This window comes from Hyperoodon ampullatus (assembly GCF_949752795.1).
Source record: "Hyperoodon ampullatus genome assembly, chromosome: 10".
Taxonomy (NCBI): Eukaryota; Metazoa; Chordata; class Mammalia; order Artiodactyla; family Ziphiidae; genus Hyperoodon; species Hyperoodon ampullatus.
In genome coordinates, this window is record NC_136923.1 from 53602812 (window position 1) to 53625533 (window position 22722).

At 46.3% G+C, this 22722-nt stretch overlaps 1 protein-coding gene across 1 annotated transcript in view; it reads right to left on the minus strand.

The window, feature by feature from the left end:
- Positions 1-989: 989 nt before the first annotated feature.
- Positions 990-22722, minus strand: part of GPD1L (glycerol-3-phosphate dehydrogenase 1 like) — a gene marked incomplete at both ends in the record, with an annotated part of 51688 nt that continues 29955 nt past the window's right edge. The window contains 5 exons of the mRNA XM_079713341.1: positions 990-1107; positions 3069-3175; positions 3419-3652; positions 14890-15002; positions 21943-22081. Of these exons, the coding sequence (XP_079569467.1) occupies positions 990-1107; positions 3069-3175; positions 3419-3652; positions 14890-15002; positions 21943-22081 (711 nt within the window). The remainder of the gene's footprint in view (positions 1108-3068; positions 3176-3418; positions 3653-14889; positions 15003-21942; positions 22082-22722) is intronic.

The following is a 22722-nucleotide window of genomic DNA, read 5'->3' on the forward strand; positions in this document are numbered from 1 at the left end:
ATGTTCTGCAGCCATTAAATGAGACCTCTAGGTGCAGATGTGGAATGATTTTCAAAATATATCCTAGGGGACTTCCCTGGCGGTCCAGTGGTTAAGACTCCACACTTCCAATGTAGGGGGCACAGGTTCGATCCCAGGTTGGGGAACTAAGATCCCACAGGCTGCATGGCACGGCCAAAAAAATCCTGAAGAGATGAAAAGGGACAAAGCAGACTGTGGAGTTCGTTACCCATCACACAAACAAAAGGGCGATGCGGAAAGTTCACTGAACCCTGAGAAATCCACCTCCATCTGGGGTAGGGATCAGGACCCACTTTAACCTGTGTGCCTTTTTCTTTCTCTCTCTCTTTTTTTTGTGGTATGCGGGCCTCTCACTGTTGTGGCCTCTCCCGTTGCGGAGCACAGGCTCCGGACGCGCAGGCTCAGTGGCCATGGCTCACGGGCCTAGCCGCTCCGTGGCATGTGGGATCTTCCCGGACCGGGGCACGAACCCGTGTCCCCTGCATCAGCAGGCGGACTCCCAACCACTGCGCCACCAGGGAAGCCCCTGTGTGCCTTTTTGTATGACTTTTTTTTCTGCCAAAAGCATGTGCCCCCCCTCCCAAATTTGAAAAATAAAAGTAAAATTGTAAGTTTATGCAATAAGTCCATAGCACATTAGCAGCAATAGTGTCTAAACCAGGGGCTGGCAAACCATGGCCTGAGAAGCAAGTCTGGCCTGTGACTTGTTTTTGTGCCGCCTGTAGGCTAAGAATCATTTTTACCTTTTTAAAGAACTATGAACAGAAACAAAGACTATAGGGCAGAGTCCTGTATGTGGTCTACAAAGATGAAATCTTTGTTATGTGATTCTTTACAGAGAAAGTTTGCCAACTGCTGCTCTAAACAGTAAGTTCAAAGCAGGGAAAATGATCTGTATCTGGAGGATACAAAAGAGGTTCTCTGAGGACAGACCTGGCTTGCCTCGTGGGCGGTGATGGCTGAGATGCTCATAAGGGGGTGTCCAGGCAGGCCAAACCGCAGGACAGATGCACACAGGAGTCTGAGAAGGAGGCGGCTGGGGCCAAGGGAGGTCCGCTTCCACTAAAGCAGGGGTCACAGGACACACTGTTAGAAACAAAGTTGGTACTCAACTGAGATGCCAACCTAAGGCCTGTGGACCTCCTTCTCTAAGAGCAGGTGGCCTCTGAGTTAGAGGTCACCACAGCAGTCATCTGGTCTACCCCTTTGACTTTGTGGATAAACGGCACAGAGCAGCTAAAAACATGACCTGCCCAAGACCACACAGCCAATGAGACACAAGGCCCCTGTCCTCCTGCTCAGCGCTCTTTCTATAGCAGGGAAGGGAGAAGGAAATGGAGGAAGACCAGCACGGTGATGGCTGGAATGGAAAAGAAAGAAATCCAGGTAAGTGGCGGTGCAAAGGGAGAATAGCAGGACTTGGCTCTACTTGTGCCACTGGGGGCAGGCGCAGTGGGGGATGGACCTATGGGACTCGACACTAGGCCTGGGAGAAGGGCAGGTGCCCCTCAATCCAGCAGTGACCTCACTAAGCACAGAGATGGCCGGGTCAATTTCTAATCAGAAGAAAATGGGACATGACTGTGGAAAGGCAGGTTTCTCCTGCTTGGTTACACTTGCTTTTAAACAGGCAGGTACTGATTCCAGAACACCTGTTCCAGCCTGTATCCTCCAGTAGTTAGACAACACACACAGACTCACACCGGCCAGTGTGTCAACTCATAGAATCCTATCAAAGGACAGGACCCTATCCTATCTGTATACTACTGTGGGATCCTAGGACTCGACCTTGGTTGCACACAGATGCCACTTTAAAACTGTGATTGGGAGAGACTCACCATCATCAAACACCCAGGTATTTTTTTTAGGACTTAAAACAAAAATTCCTGATAAAGACTTAACGGTCATTAAAGTAGCCCCAATCACACACAAACCCATCAGTGTCTGCTGTTAAATAGGTAAGGAAAACCATGCATGTCATGGGTATTTTCCTTTTAATCATGATTAAAAGGTAGTTCTCCTCCTCCGAGGCTTGTTTATGACTCCCCCCTCTGCCCGGCTGGCATTGAAAGCCGTTTCAAAAAAATCAAATGCAAATTAAGGAAGGAAGACAAATGCTCTGTTGCCCCTCATTTCTAACTTCCAATAGGGAACTGGACGGCTGAACAAGGGGGAGAGCTGGATGCAGGCGGCGGGGTCAAGATGCAGGTGCTTGGGACCAGCAGCATCTAGACTGACCTGTAGAGGGTAAGGGAGCTGATGGCAGACCCGTGACCCACCTCCCGGTGCAGAGAAGTGCACGCTGGGGACCAGCTCTCCACTCTCCCAGGCACCCACCTCTCCAGACTAATACAGGAGAGTTAAGGACGCCCAGGCATTTACTGGGTGGTGTGGTGGCATCGTGATTACGGAGACAGGCTTAGCAAATCAACAGGAGGAAGGGCTGTGGCAGCCTCAGACGCTGGGCAGCTTCTGTGGGATTACCGGGCTTCCTCCCTCCATCCCGCGGCAGAGCAAGCTGATCCAAGCCACCTCTAGCACGTGACCCGCCTGGACAGGCAGCCGAGGATGGGTGGGGAGACTACAAGGCTATACTCACACCTTAAACAGGGCATCTCTGGTGCTGGAGTCCTGGGGGGAACTTGTCCTTCCTTCTTTTCTGAATTGTTTGACATTTCATTAACAAGGCTGTATCTTTTTTTAAAGGGACAAAGTAATCTTTTTTTAAAATTTAAAATGTATGTCATGTAGCTCTTACCAAACACCCTGCAGGACAAGCCAGAATCTCAAACTTCCTATTTTGTACTATGCCCTACAGCACGAGCCTTCCTCCCTCGTTTCGTGTTTTGTGTAAATGCTCATTTTCAGGGTAGGCAGATGTTTCCTGCCATAGACCCTCATATCACACAAAGGATGGAACTAATCCAGTAACTTTCTGCACACACTCATCAAATGCCTGTGCTCACGTGCTGACCAGGCTGGGGGTCGTGAGCAAGGCGGGGGGATGATGGCCGCTCCTCTGGCCTCATGGACAATGGGACACTTACTTGTCGAGCAGCCCCTTCTGTTTGAGTATGCGGTACACCTCGGCCGAAGTCTGAGGTCCCTGCAGCTTCTGCCCATTCAGCATCTCCTTCTCCAATTCTTCGATGGTCTTAAAAACAAAGGATGAAAACAATCTCCTGTAAAAAATCTAGAGCATCACTTATTTTAAGAGCAGAGTGGGGGAGGAGAGCTGCAAGCCAAGAAAAGATAACGACATACAAGGCAGAGGGTGTAGGACTGAAGCGTTTTTAAGCAAAGGCAGATGGGGGTTAGCAGGACAAGCCCAGCACACACAGCCTCCACCCCCAGGTCAGCGGCTCTCCCTAGCCTGGGATCCCACACCGGGGGCTACCTTTCCGGTCCTGGCAAAGGCCTCGGCCACCCTGCGGTTCCGGCCCCCATAGCAGGTAGTGATCAGATCAGCCACGCCGCAGCTCTCCAGGAAAGTGGCCGTGGACACCTGGCCCTTGCAGAAGATCCTGGCAAAGGCGATCATTTCCATGAGCCCCAGGCGGATGACAGCGGCTTTGGTGTTGTCACCACAGCGGAGGCCATCGCAGAACCCGGCTCCCACGGCCACGATGTTCTACAAAGGAGACAAGAAGCCCGGGGATGCTGTCACATGCCCGCTGGGGGAGAGAATGCAGGGAAGGCAGGGACAATGGCTCCCCTGGGTCCCACACGACCCTGGGTTCTTTTTTTTTTTTTTAACATTTATTTATTTATTTGGCTGTGCCGGGTCTTAGTTGCAGCATGCAGGATCTTCGTTGCTGCGTGTGGGATCCTTTAGTTCCAGCATGCGGGATCTAGTTCCCCGACCAGGGATCGAACCCAGTCCCCCTGCATTGGGAGCTCGGAGTCTTAACCACTGGACCACTAGGGAAGTCCCACGACCCGGGGTTCTGTTTTTGTACCCGTAAGAGAGAGAGAGTAGAAAGAAGGGACCAGGCTCCCATATTCCCGTTCACAGGGCAAAGAGCCCACACCTGTGCTCAGAGGGAGGCATCAGCCAGAATGGGAACAGTGGATGGTAGTCTCTGGTCAAATACTGTTTGAACAAACGGCTTTTTTTTTTTCTTTTCCTTTTTTTTGCGGTATGCAGGCCTCTCACTGTTGTGGCCTCTCCCATTGCGGAGCACAGACTCCAGACGCGCAGGCTCAGCAACCATGGCTCACGGGCCCAGCCGCTCTGCGGCATGTGGGACCTTCCAGGACCGGGGCACGAACCCATGTCCCCTGCATCAGCAGGCGGATTCTCAACCACTGCGCCACCAGGGAAGCCCTTTTTTTCTTTTATAGTTGAATAAATAAAATGCTTTATTCAAATATAACATTCACAGAAAAGTGGTCAAATCATAAGTGCACAGCTTGATGAATTTTCACAAACCAAACACACCTGTGTAACCAGCACCCTGATCAAGGAGTAGAACGTAACCAGTGCCCCAGGAAGCCCCCTCTGACCTTCTCCTGGTCACCCCTGCACCAAAGGTAACCTCTCTCCTGACTTCTAATGGCACAGGTTTACTTTCCTTGTCCTTAAACTTTATATGAATAGAATCATACAGGGTGTAATCCTTCGTGTCTACCTTCTCTGTCTCAATTTGACATCACGTTTGTGAACTTCAGCTGTATTTTTACACATAACGCATTTATTTTCATTGCTACAAACGCATTTATTTTCATTGCTACGTTATATTCCATTGTGCAAATATACTGCAATTTATCTGTTCTGTTGATTGGCATTGGGGTAGTTTCCAGTTTGGAGCCATTACAAATGGCTCTGCTATGACACCTGGTACATGACCTCTGGTGGCCGTGAGCAGGCATTTCTGTTGGGAGCGTACCTGGGTCAGAAGTGCTGCGTGATGATGAATGCATACGTGCAGATCAAGTTTCTGCCTTTTGTTTCATTTAATAATCCCTGGGATTTCCCTGGTGGCGCAGTGGTTAAGAATCCACCTGCCAATGCAGGGGACTCGGGTTTGATCTCCGGTCTGGGAAGATCCCACATGCCGTGGAGCAACTAAATCCATGCGCCACAACTATTGAGCCTGCGCTCTAGAGCCCGTGACCCGCGACAAGAGAAGCCACCGCAATGAGAAGCCCACGCACTGCAACGAAGACCCAACTCAGCCAAAAATAAGTAAGTAAACAAATAAATTTAATAATCCCTAAATCAGCATTTCTGAAGCGCTGGGTCGTTGCGTGGCTCTGTGCTGGACACCAGGCAGATCAGACACAGACGTGCCTCTTCAGAAGCTGATAACCTAGTTCGGGGGTCAGCAAATTAGGGCCAAGTGTTATAAGTAACGTTGTACTGGAAACCAAGAACCCCCGTTCAGTTACATACTGTCTGTGGTTGCCTGTGTGCTGTCAACAGATCTGAGTAGTTGTGCAGAGACCTGTAAGGTCTGCAAAGCCCACATTTTCTAACGAGCTCTTCTGGAAAAAGTTCTCCACCCCCAACTTAGCAGGAAAATAAAACCTGTGCACAAATCACAATGATTGCAATGATTACAATGATCGCTCAGCAGAAAGCGATATTCCGTAAGAGGTACTGAAGGTTGGGTCTCATTTCAACCCGTGTGTACTGAGCGTGCACTGTGGGAAGCCCCGCTGGACCCTGGAGGGGCTGAGGGTGCCCTCAGGGGGTGGGGGGCTGCAAAGATAGAATTAGACACAGGGCGTCCTCAAGGAGTTGACAGTATCACTGGGAAAAGACATAGAAAAAGCACATCAGGAGACAGAAGGACGAGATTGTGCAGAGAAGCTTCATTTCAAAGCAGGGAAGCCTGCATGGAGGAAGTGGCATCTGAACTGGGTCTCAAATCCTATGAAAAGCCAGACAATCACATATGCCAAGTAATGCCTGAGTGGAGGTGACGGGGGGTGGCGGTGGGGGGGTGGACTTGTTTGGGACACCAGTCAACCCTCAGGTTGCCAGCTCTTTCCATGTTACCGGCTCCCTCTCCAAGAGCACTCAATGCAGGAAAAAATGCAAGTATTCTGCCTCTGTCTAACCACACAAGCATTTTGCCATAATACCTGATGCCTATATATGGATTTGTGCCTTAAGACCTTAAACTATGAAGCCAGTTAGTAACAATGAGAAATAAGCTAAAATAAGTACATTTCTTCCTCACTCCCCCTAATTTTTTAAAATTAATTAAAGACAGAACATTTTTTAAAACATTCAGGACTATAAAATCTGAGGGATAAGGTAGAAAATGGAATGACCCGGGGAGGAAAAATGTCTTCTCTGGTTGATAGGCAGTTTTTTATAAAACAGATCAAACACAGCACTGATGTGGCCAGGCTCACCCTGACAGGACGTGGCCACTTCAGATGAAAAAGTTCCCGTGAGCCCTCTAGAAGCTTCGGTGGGCTTCCAACAGAGCAGGACCCTCTCCTGGCTCCCTGGGTGGCAGCAGATGAAGACAGCTGAATGAGGAACCAGAAGGCAGGGGCCCTAAATGAACCTTCCCTTCCTCAGCAATCACATCAGGCCTTACTCTGGTTCTGGCTATTCCCCTGCAAAGGCCAGGATCCACGCAGACCCCAGCTCCTACAGCTGCAGGCAGAGCTGAGGAATCCAGCCTCCTGACCCGGGAGCATGCTTTCATAAGGTACCACCTCTGCCTGTACCTGTGAGCTTCTCTAGTCCTTCCCACCACACAGGCAATGCAGACTGTAGGTCTCAGCAGCTCCCTGACGGCAACCACCAGCCCCAAGCACCTGCTGCGTGTGCAAGGGGATGGGGGGAGGGCGATTCCTGGCTGGGAGCGCTTGGCGTCTGGCAGCATCACGTGCAGAGGAGAGGGGAGAGGCAGAGTGAAGGAGCTGGAGAGATGCTGACGGGCGAACTGAGGTCCATTCTGCGGCTCTGCCCCAGAGCTGCTGAGTTGGGATGGAACAGCCGGACCTTTTAGATGGGACACTGTGCAGAGACCAGGAGCAACAGAACACCCAAGGCTGGGCCCAAACAGGCCCAGTCACCCTTCCTGGCATAGCAGCCAAACTGAGGAAGCGCATAGGGAGATACGAGAGGCACACACGTGACATCCAGAGGGCTTCTGGTTCTCAGTCTGCCTTGTCGCTGTGTGACCTTGGGATAATCACTCCACCTGTCTGAGCCTTCTTGGCCTTGGTTGTTAAATTCAGGGCTTGGACGAGATCTCTCAAGGCTCTTCCGGTGGTGACATTCCTCCAGGGAATCTGGCTCAGTTGTGGCCTGCCCTGGGACTGCAGACAGTGGGACAGCCCTGGGGCAACAGAGAGACACCTAAGGCCGTGCAGAGGGACTGACCACAGAGGCCACGAAGCCAACTGTTGGTGAGCCCAACAAATGGTTTTATCGAAGTTACCATGGCAACATGCCAAGGCCTAGCTTCCAAATGGTTAGACTGTGCAAATGGCTCTCTGATGCCTCCTGGGCTGTGTCCCTGGGCCCCCCCTCTTCCTCACAACGCGACCCACTCTGGAGGTCACTTGACAAACCAACCCCAGCCAACGTCTACAGACTGGGTGGGACAGAACACGGACTTCCTTTCAACAAGGGGCTCCTACGGATTATTTACGAAGCGCCTACAGTGAGCCCACCAGGCCACTGCACACACGGTCTCATCCAAATTCTCATGGCAACCCTGGCAAGCGTGTGCCTGTCCCCCTTGCTGGCTCACTGAAGGTCAACGGCTTGCCAAGAACGCCCGGCTGGTAAGTGATGCACATGGGACACGCCCCCGGTGCCTGGCTCCACGGGCCCACTGTTCCCTGTCCCCTGCTGCTTCCATGGTATGTCAAACGTGGCCTGGCCACCCCCACCCCTCTCCGGGTCCAAGAGACCTTCCTGAGACCTCTGCAACCAGATATCAAAGAGGACTGCCTCTCGGGCCTGCATGGAGGCTCAGGAGGCAAAAGCGGGAGGCCTAGGAGGAGAAAAGATTTATGGGAAAGAATAATAAAAATAACAACAAAAGTTAACCTTATTGATACGGGGAGGGGGAAGGGTAAGCTGGGACGAAGTGAGAGAGTGGCATGGACATATATACACTACCAAACGTAAAATAGATAGCTAGTGGGAAGCAGCTGCGTAGCACAGGGAGATCAGCTCAGTGCTTTGTGACCACCTAGAGGGGTGGGATAGGGAGATGCAAGAGGGAGGAGATACGGGAACATATGTATATGTATAGCTGATTCACTCTGTTATACAGCAGAAACTAACACACCATTGTAAAGCTATTATACTCCAATAAAGATGTTTAAAAAAAAAAAGTTAACCTTATTGAACTGTTTCTACGTGCTTCATATATCATCAACTGATTTAATCTTCACAACGTTCCTACAAGGCAGGTCCTGTTACTACACACAGTGAGAGGCAAGGAAACTCAGGCACCTGGGGTAAGCAGCCCACCCAAGGTTGTACAGTCAGGATCAGGAGAGCTGGGTTTAGAGCCCTGGCAGCCCAGCTTCCTAGTTCTCTCCAGGGAGCAGATCACACAAGGCTGCTCCAGGCCAGTGAGTGGAAGGCACAGAGGGGCCAGCTCAGCAAGACAAGAACTTTCTAACAAGAAGAGTTGACCGCCCCCAACGGAAAAGACCGAAGCAAAGGGAGTGTGCTCTCAGTCACTGGAAGCATCCAAGCAGGAGCTGTAACGCATGAGCCCTGAGCTCCAATGCGTGCTTCTAACCTTCTATGTCACTGCGCTCAGAGAAAAGGCAGAGGAGGGTGCCCGTGGCCCAGGGGCACACAGGTTGGGACCACCTGCCAGTTTCCCCTGGATGTCTGGCCTCCACACCACGGGGAGGAGGGGCCACTGCAGAGTCAACCCCTCCCTCCTAAGGGGACCCTGGGCCTGTTTAATCACCATATGATGCATCCTGAAATCCTCACTCTCTCACCTACCACTTATCACTGTCAAAAGAAAAATAAACACACTGAGCTGGTCAAATCATGTCTGAATAGCACCCGAACAGATGTCCTCTGAGATCGCTCAGCTGTGAAATTTATCACTATCCGCTGGGCATTTAGATCTGCTTTAAACTATTCATGTGAATAGTGAAAATTTATTCACTATTTTAAACACAGAGCTAAAAATACCATGATTTTCAGAAGACAGGCATCCTTAAGCCCCTGCCCATTTCCCGGGTGATAGCAATACTCAGAGGCAATCATCCTCCGTGAAGTGCGGTCTCTGCAATCCTGAATCGGGGTGGGTTGGATAGGGCTCAGTTTCTTTCGCTCCCACCCTCCCACAAAAAGACTACAAAACTGGAGGAGCGGCCCATGTGACCCGCAGTTTATGCAAACACTCTCACCACCTAGGGAGAATGGCCCTGCTAAAACCCAAGTCAGTATTTTCTGTAAGTCCAACAACCCGCCTGACTTCCTGAGGCCACCTCCGAGTGCATCTGACCTCGCCTCGTGGAAACCTGAAAAGTGTAGGCTAACTACGCCGAGGTACCACGTATGGTTTGAGGTTGGGTACTGTGTAAGGCCACCTGTCTGAGATGTCTAGGAGGCCCAAAGTCAAGCCCACGCTCAGCCCACCAGGCTGCACACCCTGATGAGAAGCTGCCTTAGTGAGAGCAGCGTTGTCCAGCAGAAGTTTCTGCGATGATGTAAATGTTTGCTATCTGCTCGTCCAACAGAGTAGCCACTAGCTGCTGAGATTCACTGAAGACTAATGTGGCTACTGAGTCTCTGAAATGGGGCTACTGTGACTCAGAAACTGAATTTTGAATTTTTAAAAAAGTTTTAATTAATTTGCATGTAAATGCATACAGCCACATGTGGCCCTGGCTGAGACTGGGCACCAGGCTGTGGCCCACAGTACATTCATCACAGCCAAAGCCCTGGAGGAAACCTACACGCCCAGCAATTAGGGTGGTGAGCCTCACCACAGACAACCCTACAAAGAACGCCGAGCCTCTGTGGCACAGGTAATGGGTGTATCTCCCAATCTACTCTCTTCTTCCTGAGTCCTAGAGTTCCTGATTTTCATGCAAGTATATGGCTACCCAGAGAGAGGGGGAAATTTCCCAACCTCCCCTGCAGCAGGTATAGTCACACAATTAAGTACTAACTGTCCATTAAGATGAAGCCAGGGCTTCCCTGGTGGTGCAGTGGTTGAGAGTCCGCCTGCCGATGCAGGGGACACAGGCTCGTGCCCCGGTCCGGGAAGATCCCACATGCCGCAGAGCGGCCAGGCCTGTGAGCCATGGCCGCTGAGCCTGCGCGTCCGGAGCCTGTGCTCCGCAACGGGAGAGGCCACAACAGTGAGAGGCCCGCATACAGCAAAAAAAAAAAAAAAAAAAAAAAGATGAAGCCAAAGTGTTGCACCGTGACTCCCAGAACCTGCCTTAAAAGACAGCTGCCACATGCCCCTTATCCTTTTCTTCACCCTGCTGCCTGGAAGGCAGATGCGATGGTTGGAGCTCTGGTCACCATCTCGGAATACAAGTACAAGAGCCATACCTCGTGAGCTGGAAGGAGCCTGGGTCCCTGAGAATTCGGTGGAATGGAGTTGTCATATGGATTCAGGATTTTTACACAAGAAAGAGATAAACTTCTACTTTGCTTAGCCACTACTTTTTTTTAATTGTTTGTGAAACTAAATCTGGTTTTAATGCACAGGTTTTATTATTTATTTACTTACTTATATAAATTTATTTATTTTTTATTTTTGGCTGTGTTGGGTCTTTGTTGCTGCACATAGGCTTTCTCTAGTTGCGGTGAGCGGGGGCTACTCCTCGTTGTGGTGTGCGGACTAATTGCAGTGGCTTCTCTTGTTGTGGAGCATGGACTCTAGGCGTGGGCTTCAGTAATTGTGGCGTGCAGGCCCAGTAGTGGCGCAAGGGCTTAGTTGCTCTGCGGCACGTGGGATCTTCCCGGACCAGGACTCGAACCCATGTCCCTTGCATTGGCAGGTGGATTCCTAACCACTATACCACCAGGGAAGTCCCAGCCACTATTATTTTGGGTCTCTGTTAATGAAACTTAATCCTGATAAAGTATTTATTAAAAATAACATAGGTTGAGGACTTCCCTGGTGACGCAGTGGTTAAGAATCTGCCTGCCAATGCAGGGGACAGGGGTTCAAGCCCTGGTCCGGGAAGATCCCACATGCCACGGAGCAACTAAGCCCGTGTGCCACTACTTAGCCCACGCACCACAATTACTGAGCCCGCCTGCCACAACTACTGAAGCGTGCTCCACAACAAGAGAAGCCACTGAAATAAGCCTGCACACCGCAATGAAGAGTAGCCCCCGCTCTCCACAACTAGAGAAAGCCCTCATGCAGCAACGAAGACCCAATGCAGCCCAAAATTAATTAATTAATTAACTAAAAAAAATAACATAGGCTGAGCTGTACACTTATGGTTTCTATACTTTTCTATATGAAGTACCTCTTAAACTTTACATTAAAACAAAAATTCACTGTTAGTGAAAGAAGCCAGACACAGAAGAGTACATATTGCACAACTCCATTATAAAAATTCTATAGTGTACAAAAGCAGATCAGTGGCTGCTGGCTTGGGAGAGAGGGATGAACTATAAAAAGACATATACGTGGGCTTCCCTGGTGATGCAGTGGTTAAGAATCTGCCTGCCAATGCAGGGGACACAAGTAAGCCCTGATCCGGGAAGATCACACGTGCTACGGAGCAACTAAGCCCGTGTGCCACAACTACTGAGCCCACACTCTAGGGCCCGTGAGCCACAACTACTGAGCCTGCGTGCCGCAACTACTGAAGCCCATGTGCCTAGAGCCCATGCTCCGCAACAAGAGAAGCCACTGCAGTGAGAAGCCCACACGCCACAACGAAGAGAAGTCCCCATTCGTGGCAACTAGAGAAAGCCCATGCGTGGCAACAAAGACCTAACGCAGCCATAAATAAATAAATAAATAAATAAATTTACCCAAAAAAGACATAGAGAATTGTTTGGGGTGATGGAAATGTTCTGTATTGTGGTGATGATTTTCAGGGTATATACACCCAACTGTTAAAACCCACTGCATTATATATTTAACTGGATGTAGTTTAATATACACGAATTATGCCTAAATAAAGTTGATATTTAAAAAGGAATACTCCCGTGGTGATTAAGAGATTAATTTAGCTAAGAGGTGAAGGACATTCTGAAGCAGTAAGATGCACTGGTACAACATGATTTTGCATTTTGAATTTTCTTTTTCTTTTATCCTTGTAAGGAACTGTTATCTTTCTTCCTCCTTTTTTTTTTTTTTTGGCAAGTCAAATGCCCTCATGTTTTTGAGCACAAAAAAAAGTGTACTTCAAAAATTTTTTTAGTGTGGAGAAGATTACTAAAGGTTGTTAATGTGGAAAAAGTAAAACATACAAAAAAGAATGTATATATGTGTGTAACTGAATCACTTTGTTGTACAGCAGAAATTAACACATTGTAAATCAACTATACTTCAATAAAATAAATTTAAAAAAAAAGTAAAACATAAACTACTTGAACAGTAAGATCCAGTTTTTGTTTTAAAAATGTGTACTTGCTAAAAAGACTGGCAGGGGAGACAACAAACATTAATAGTGATTATCTCAGGATGTAGGGACTGTCTATCAGTCATTTTCACTTTCTTCTCTACACCTCTCTGTTGTGTGAAACTACCTTTTATAATCAGGAAGAAAACAACAAAATGATTAATTATGTAATCAAAGAAACACATGCCCATTTGCCCTGGTTGGGCAGGCTGTAGCAAGGGAGGGCTTCATTTCATTCAACTGCCTGGACACCAACCAGAAAAGTCAGGTCGTCCAGAGTAACAAAAGAACACCAGACTGAATCTTAAAATCCATGATCACATTCTGACCGTGCTAATATTTGCTAAGTTTGAGTCATTTACTCTTTATTTTTTTTAAATTTAATTTAATTTTTTTATACAGCCGGTTGAGTCATTTACTCTTTGGCTCTCTTACCTCCTTATCCGTCCAATGGGATGGTTAGACTCAACTACTGCCAAAGCACCTATTTCTCAGTTTTCAAAACTCCCAGCTCTGACGCAAGCCGGCAGCAATGATGGTAACTGATCCTGTTTTAAAGGAAAGCCAAGGGAAGGATGATAAATGGTCCTCAACCCCCATCTGCCTCTGCCCCCCACGAACCACTCTATGATTGGTAGCAGGAGGCTTCCTGCCAACAGACATGAAAAGCCATGCTCAGTTCAGACACAGGACCAGCATGTGGTCCCATCAGCAGAAACTTCTCCAGAGCCCTCAATCTAGAATCTTTCTTCTCCCCCTGCTCCTTTGTTCTGGGTGGGTTCTCACAGCTTCCCCATCCACCACCGAAAATAACCCAGTCACTTCAAGACAGCTTTGGAGCACACAGACCATGCTGAGCAATTAGGCCTTCATGGTGCCACTGCTGGCGAGTTGTCATTAGTTTAATGAAGGACTATTAAAAACACGTAAGAATCTCAACCAACAAAAATAAACACCACAGCCAAAGCCAGCATCTTAAATGTATAGCAGGCCATGTGCAATGTGAGACTCCCCCACCAGCATTCAAAAAGATGGACTGGGGCTTCCCTGGTGGCACAGTGGTTGAGAGTCTGCCTGCCGATGCTGGGGACACGGGTTCGTGCCCCGGTCCAGGAGGATCCCACATGCCGCGGAGCGGCTGGGCCCGTGAGCCATGGCCGCTGAGCCTGCGCGTCCGGAGCCAGTGATCCGCAATGGGAGAGGCCACAACAGTGAGAGGCCCAAAAGATGGACTGCCTGGGAGCCCAAGTCTTTCGTTGGCTTCAATTTTTAAAATTCTCATTGTATGGAGACATGACCGCACATACACACATGATATTAATTCTACAAAGTGGTTTTCAATTCTGACCAGGAAAAAAGGTGTACACTTTGGAGAAAGCATGAGAAGGCACTCTTTGGACTGGTCTCCCCTGCATTCTTTTGATCTTTGCAATTTTCACCTGACAAAGTGAGGCGAATGCCAGATTACTTAATTTCCTACCCTAGGTGCTCAAATTGTGTGTCTGCTACAAAAGAAATTACTCAAAAGTGGCTCAAAGGGGTTATCCATTCACATGGAAGCTCTTTATTTTTCCTTTTTTTTTTTTTTTTTTTAGATGGCAGCTAAGGCAGCTCTGATTCCAAGGGGAGAAGGATGAGAAGTTGCAGCCCAGCTTCCTGTGGGCTGTCCCCCACAGTCAGGATAGAGGGACCCCGACCACGACTTTTAAAGGCAGAGGGGAACAAGTCAGGAGCCCAAGACCAAGTGCGGAAACTTCCCTTGACCCTCCCAAGCCACTAGAAGCTGGTTCTTTAATCTGATCTTTTCCCTTTACAGGCAAAGAGATAAAGCTGTTCTTAGAAAGACCTGTCAGCAGCAGATTGTTTTTTTCCTTTAAAAACAACAACCAACCACACCATCAAACCAGTAGAGTAGCATCATTCAGAGGAGCCAAGTTCCTCTTCCTGCTCAAGACAGTAAGTAGGAGAAATGTATAAATTAATAGAATACTTCACTCCCAGGTAAGACTCCACATCAAAGTAGTCCCTGGCTTTCCAAATGTTAATGCTGTCAATTTCCCGAAGAACAAAAACCCACCCTTCTCCCAGATTTACAAATAAAAGCCAACCATGAGTGACAGAGGAAATCTAACCGCCAAGGAAAGGCTGGGGCAAAGCAGGAAGTGATAAACAAGGCTGCCAATTCACTATTCTCCCCAGAAGTACATGCACAGAACACAGAGGCCATTCTTCAGGACTGGCTGCAATGATGCTAGCAGTGGCCCTGTGTGATCACTCCTCCTGTGAGCAGAAATATCAAGGCTGCTTTACCTTCAGAGCACCGCACAGTTCAACCGTGTCTGCGTCATCCACCACTGTAATTCGAAAATTTGGAGTCTGCAGAAGTTCTTTGAAGAGAAGGCCGTTCTCTATTACCTTGCTGCCTATTGAAAGGTTAGAAAAAAGGAAATTAATAACAGCCTCTCATCTTAATTTTTGCATCTAACAGTTTAAAATGACGTTTTTCTTATTACAAAAATAACATATTTTCCTGATAGGAAATTTTGAAGAGTCATAGGACTAGAAATAGAAAATTAAAATATTCCACAATCCCACCACAGGATCATTAACAATTTGGCATACATCTTTAGCTTACTGAAATAGGAATATACATAGTTTTTCTCAAAATTAAGAACAACATATGTGATTTCATAATCTGCTTTCCCCCATTTATGGCAGGAATAATTTTCAGTGACATCATATACTTTCTACATTACTTTAAATGGCTGCTTTGTATTTTACTGCATACATGCATTATATTTTATCTAAGCATCTTTCTATTGTTTGATATCTAAAACTGTTGCAATTTTTTGCTACCATACACACTTATAAGCTCCTTCCAGGGGAGGAAAGTACATCCCTTTCTACCAACATTTGGCTTGACCAGAGGACGTGCCTGGACTCACAGAGGGTGGGACAGATTTCCCCACCCCTTGACCTTGGGCTTAGTCATGTGACTGGCTTTGGTCAATGGGACATTAATAGACCTGACATAGTGGAGGCTTGAAGCCTATTTGTGAAGCAGTAGGGCTGGTTCCCTTGTCCCTCTGCCTTCACCATGAGAATACATCCTGGCTGGCCCAATGGACTCTACAGGAAGATGAGACAAAGGAGCAGAACCACCCCAGCTTTGATCCGCCAGCCTCCAGCGGACCGACAGACGTGTTAGCTGTGCTTATTTTGGATGTCACTGAGAATCTGGGATTGTTTGTTACTTAGCATCACAATGGCAACAAGAGAACTGATACAACATCAACAAACATGTTCCTGACAATTGTGGAAGACGGAAATGCAATTCAAAGGGTCCTCATTTTTGTTCCCATTGTATCCCCTCCCTTGGGACCGTGCTTAGAATGACACAGAGGATCAGTACTTTTCACGTTATTTTTTTGGTGAGCGACTTTCAGTTCAAAACAAAAATAAAACTTTACACGTAGAGCCTGATGTGAGATCTGTTCTGGTTGGTGGGATGCAGGGTGGCGCTCTGCTCTGGGAGGGCTCCAGAAATCAGGATGATAAAATTCACCAGCCAAGACCTAGCTCCCACGTGATGATCTCCACACAGAGCCTGGGGACTATGGCACTGTGGCCCTTCCTGCCTCGAGGTTCTCAAGCCTATTCCCAAGCTTGTTTTCACATTACAATCACCCAGGGTCTTTAAAAACACCAAAGGCTGGCCAGACCCCAGACCCGTTAAATTACAAGCTCTGGGATGGAGCAGGCATCACTAATTTCTGAAGCTCCCCAGGTGACTCCAATGGGCAGACAAGTTGGCAAACCTCTGATTTAACCTCCTCTAGCCTCATGAGTAAAACACTATGGCAGCTCAGGACTGTCTGAGGTTAAATAGGAATCAGGTGTGAAAACAGCCTAGGCTCACAACGATCACACAAAGGTCTATATAATAATAATAATAATAAGATAGCTGATACTTACATGCCTATGACTGATTTGCCCCATTGACAGACAGGAGGCCCAGAGAGGTTTACCAAGTTGCCCTAGGTCACACAGCTAGTAGGAGGCAGAGCCCCAATTCTAACCTAGGTGCTCTGGCTCCAGGGCCCACACTCCCTCTCTATGCTATGTTCCTCTCAGGGGTGGGAAAAGAGAAGATAAACAAGCAACAAACATCACACTCAGAACTATGCTCTTCCAATGCAGGAAAGAAAAAGAGGATTGTCAACAATCAAAATTACACCCAGAAGTAATATAATGTCAAAATGATCCAGGGGAGAGTGGAAAGAGGGTGGGAAACAGGTGAAATAAGGCCAGCCAGCAGTTAATCATTACTAAAGATGGGCAGTGGTGTCATGATACTGTTCTCCCTACTTCTGTTTGGTTTAAAGAGATCTGCCATCATATAATAAAATGTTTAAAATACCTACACCCAATACTTAGAAACACATTTTCAGGACCTCCCTGGTGATCCAGTGGTTAAGAATCCGTGCTTCCAATGCAGGGGGTACGGGTTCGATCCCTAGTCGGGGAACCAAGATCCCGCATGCCATGCTGTGCAGCCCAAAAATAAACAACAACAAAAAAAGAAACACATTTTCTATTCTACAGGCATTGCTATGATGTCATTTAGCTGAGTTCTCCTCTGTCCAAATATTAGAAGTATGTCTGCTTGAGCAAACTGTCCTCTTCCTTTTTTAAACAGTCCTCCAGACCTGCAGCACCGTTTCATCACCTGGGTTGGGCAAACCAGCCCCGGTCTCACACTGTATTGTTATTCCTGTCTTTTTCCTCTGTCCTCACCGCCACAGCCACTGCCTGGTGCCTCAAGGCTCACAAGCGTTCCAGACAAGCGTTCCAGACAGGCCCTCACTCCTCCCACTCGAGCCACTTTAATCCAACCATCAGCAGCTGTGAGTAACCTGACACATGGCAGGGAGAAGACTGTTCTCCATTTGCCACTGATACAAGGTGGCATCTGTTGGTGCCTCTGTGGCTGCAAATTACACATGGTGTCCATTAGATAGGTGAGCTTGATTTACAGCAATCTTACATTTTCTCAAACTCACCTTTTATTTATTTTTATTCTTTTCCATTATGGTTTATTATAGGATATGGAATATATTATATATTGAATATAGTTCCCTGTGCTATACAGTAGGACCTTGTTGCTTATCTATTTTATATATAGTAGTTTGTATCTGCTAATCCCAACCCCACCCTCTTTCCCCTTTGGTAACCACTGTTTTCTATGTCTGTGAGTCTGTTTCTGTTTTGTAAATAAGTTCATTTGTATCATATTTTAGACTCCACATATAAGTGATATCAAATGATATTTGTCTTTGTCTGACTCACTTCACTTAGTATGATAATCTCTAGGTCCATTCATGTTGTTGCAAACGGCATTATCAAATGTACCTTTTAAGTTTTTAGATCTTTTATTGTTTTAAGTCATGGATAAGAAAGCACTGACCGTATTATTATTATTACCAGTCATAAGCAGTGATGCAGCAAGCAGGGACCCATGGCATCTGGTCCAGAACAGGGAAGGCCCATCAGCCACGTGCAAGGGCTCCCCAAACTCAATATGAACTAAAAGACAGGAAAATCCCACTTCTCTTCCACACCAAGTTTTGGAGAAAATCAACCTATTTAATAAGACTCCTTCAAAACCCTCATCTCAGTCTGTAATTCCCTATTGTTTGTGTACCTAGAAGCTCCTTCTACATAGAAGGGGCTTATGAATCCTTGACATTTAGCATCATGACTGATACATAACAGACTTTGAACAATATTTGTGGGTTGAGTGGAAGTCTTGGACTCTGTGAAGTCAGTCCCAAGAAGGAAGGGAGTTCTCACCACAAGGGGGTGCCGCAGTTCCCCATGCTCGTTAGTATTTTTACCAGACACTGAAAACAATGCCATCTTCTTCCTCCTCCACAGAAGACTCAAGTGGACTAAGATTCCTGAATCTGTCATAATTAAAAATGAGTTGGCTGCTAATGTCATCAAGAAAGGAGACCTGGATAACCACAGCACAACGATCAAATCCGGAAAATTTAACATTGACACAATTATTTAATTACAACCCATATTCAAATCTCCCCCATTACCCCAGTGTTGCCTTTATGGCAACCAGGATCCAGCTCAGGATCCTGCACTGCACTTAGTGGTCAGGTCTCTCTAGACTTCTCCTTTAGCCTTTCAATATCTTCTATGACACTGACATTTTTCAAGAGTGTGGACCAGTTGTTTTGTACCAATGTCCCCTCCTTTGGGCTTGTCGCACAATTAAATTCAGATAAAATAAGAAAAATTTTAAAATATCACTTTCCTGTTCTATCTTACTTTCAACAGTTAATTTAATTTAATTCAGGTCACTCTTACCAGCCATGGACCAACCCACAGAGAAGGCAGTAGAAGCACTGGGTAAACAGAAGCCAGGGGAAGAGACGTAACTTCTGTGCATTTGTCTGTGTTACACAGCAAAAAAGTCTAATGCACCCAACTAGGAGAAACAAGGCCAAGAGGCAGGTAAAAATCCTAGCTAAAATCTACAGGTTTTTTTTTTCTTTTGGCCGCGTCAGGTCCTAGTTGTGGCACGCGGGATCTTTCGTTGCAGCGTGGGCTCTTTGTTGTGGCTCACAGGCTTCTTTCTAGTTACGGTGTGCATGTTTTCTCTCTCTAGTTGTGGTGCGTGGGCTCCAGGGAACGTGGGCTCTGTAGTTTGTGGCACACAGGCTCTCTCACTGAGGCGTGAGCTCAGTAGTTGTGGCACGTGGGCTTAGTTGCCCCCGGCATGTGGGATCTTAGTTCCCCAACCAGGGATCAAACCCGCATCCCCTGCATTGGAAGGCGGATTCTTTACCACCGGACCACCAGGGAAGTCCCTCCAATCTACAGTTTTTTTTTGTTGTTTTTTTTTTTTTTTTTTTTTTTTTTTTTTGCGGTACGCGAGCTTCTCACTGTTGTGGCCTCTCCCGTTGCGGCGCACAGGCTCCGGACGCGCAGGCTCAGCGGCCATGGCTCACGGGCGCAGCCGCTCCATGGCATGTGGGATCCTCCCAGACTGGGGCACGAACCCGTGTCCCCTGCATCGGCAGGTGGACTCTCAACCACTTGCGCCACCAGGGAAGCCCCAATCTACAGTTTTGAATCAAGGATTGGAGAAGTCTCAACCCTATAGAATGATTGGTATAACCAGTCAATCCTAACCAACTGATTAGCAAATTGATTACTGGCAAATAGGATTGAGCTGGAACAAGTTAACAATTATTTTTGAAAAATAAAAGTAATTACATAACAATTTGACAGGCTACATTAAAAGCATAGATGAATAAAAGAACTAACTATGAAAGAATAAAACCTATATACAGACTAGCATACATATGAACATTTTTTTTCTGGAAGGATACATAGAAACTGCTAACAGTGATTCTCTTTGGGAAGAGGGAATAGGTGGGAAATTACAATCTTAATTCTAATTTATACCTTCTCATACTGTTTGAATTTTCCTACCTGTGACTACATTGCTCTTGTAAATATCAACCTGGGTAATGTTATTATAGGTCATTTTGTTTTCTTCCTTTTACTATTTGTGATACCTCTCCTCTCCAAAATTATTGTTTCTCCCCCCGAAAAAAATTTTTTTAAGTGCCCAGATAAATGGATTGTCAACAGAATGCTACACAGCTATGAAGATGTATGCTGACAGAAGTAGATGAAACAATTATAAAAGAGTATATAACAACAACAGCCATAAATAGTTTGCCACAAATAGAAAAAAGTAATGAAATTTAAATGAAATTAAAAATGGTTTTTGTTAAGTCAGAGAAAGACAAATATCATATGATACTGCTTATATGTAGAACCTAAAAAAAAATGGTACGAATGAACTTACTTACAAAACAGAAATAGAGTCACAGACATATAAAACAAACTTATGGTTACCATGGGGGAAAGCAGGGGGAGGGATAAATTAGGAGTTTGGGATTGACATCTGCACACTACTACATATAAAACAGATAACTAATAAGGGTCTACATATAGAGCACTGGGAACTCTTCTCAATACTCTGTAATGACGTATATGGGAAAAGAATCTAAAAAAGAGTAGATATATGGATATGTATAAGTGATTCACTTTGCTGTACAGCAGAAACTAACACAACACTGTAAATCAAGTATACTCCAATAAAAAATTTAAAATAAAGAAATTTTTAAAAAATGGTTTTCTTTTGATTATCTCTATTTTCCACTGTAATCAGATAATGTCTGTACAATTCCAAATAAAAGAGAAAAAAGAAAAAAAAAAAGAAAGTGAAAATGTCCTAACTTACAGGCATGTATGAGAACCTTTCCCCATACATCCCATCTTACTCAAGACAGCCTGATCTTGCTCAGATGCTCAGAGCTTCCTTTAACAAAGCTGCCAAGGAGAAATGATTCACATTGCTGGTGTGTTTGACAAGGGTGGAAGTAAGTTCTGGAGTGGTAGATAAACTTAAATACACTTTTGCAAAGCACCTGCAAACCCAACAGTATTACTCTTCTATGAGTCCTATAATATGGGCACTTGGGAATTCCAAAGCCCTTTTTAAAAGAAACAAAAATTTTCACAACACCAATGTCTAAGAGTAGAAAGAGCTTTCTGTTTCAAGAAACAGGAGACCCAAGTTCACGCCTGGGTTCTATATTAGCTGTGTGACCTTGGGGCAGGTAACTTACTCTCTGGGCCTTGGGCTTATTCATCTGAAAGTGGGGATCATTCCCATTAATTTCTAGATCTCCTTGGAATCTAATGAGGATCCAGATCCTGGCACTTGTGAGTAAAGAAAAGCTGGGTTTCCCTTATAAGAAGAGGTACCAGAGAACTTGCTTTCCCTGATCCCACCTCCCCACCCCCATGTAAGAAGGCAGCTGTCTGCAAGCCAGAAAGAGAGCCCTCATCATAGAAAAGTGTTGGTTAAACCTTAATCTTAGACTTTCTAGCCTTCAGAACTGTAAGAAATAAATTCCTGTTGTTTAGATTAAAAAAAAAAAGAAAAGAAAAGCTGGGTTTCTAAGGCCCCACCATGGATGTAACCACCTGCTTCTTGGTACAAGTACCCTTGTGTTTTTGTGTTTAACCTGGAAAATGCATTACTGGATCACAGCAGGTCAACATGGTCTCCTTGGCTTTACTTTCACTCCAGAGGTTACTGAAACGCTTCAGTCACACAGAATGGCCTCCTACCTAAAATTCCCACCCCACTGAATGTCCACCCCAAGAATGTTGAGGGCAGGAGGGAAGAGTCCACTACAGAAAATTCCAGAAACAGAAAGTGTGCCTGTTAAGACACCCAATGTCCCTTCCCCAGGTGGCCCTCACCGATGGTAGTCTCACAGAACTTCCCAGCAGCCACCTCATTGGCAATGTTGGCTCCCATCAACACGCTGATGTCAATGCCCATCTTCTCTCGGATGATGTCAGAAATGAGCTTCAGCCCCTCAGGACCCTCGTCTATGCCCTGCAAGGATGTCAGCAAGTTAGGGGAAAATGAACCACCAAGGCCAAGAGGCAGGAGATCATTGATTTATAGGTCATCTAGATTCAGACTTCCAATGGCATACGCAACTTGAAAAACCTCTCTTATTTACAACAGTAAACAGACATGTTGTGTATGTACCATTTAAAGAGTAAAATTAAATGAAAATGTAACCACCCAGGTTAAGAAAGAGAACATGAAGGACACCACTGAAGTCCCGTGTCTCTCCCCAAGTTCATCTCCCTTATTAGTGTTTCCTGGTCCCTGCCAGGGTGAAGCCCTATCCTGAATGCTTTATGCCCTGTTCCTTTGCTTTTCTTGATCATTTTGCCACATAAAACTACACCTAAACAGTAAGTTATATCAGTATATTTTTGAAAACCTATAAATGAAACTGTACTGCTCACCTGTGTGCTGTTTTGTGCTATATTATTACTTTGAAGATTCACCCACATGGCTGCATGAATGCTCTGGTTCATTCCCATTTACTACTGTGTAGTATTCCACCATTCATCTGTCCATTCTATTGATGACTGACATTGAACTGTTTGCTTTCATAAACATTCACCTATGAACACTATGGAACACACTCTCTCACAGAGGGTTCTTCCCCTGACAGCCTG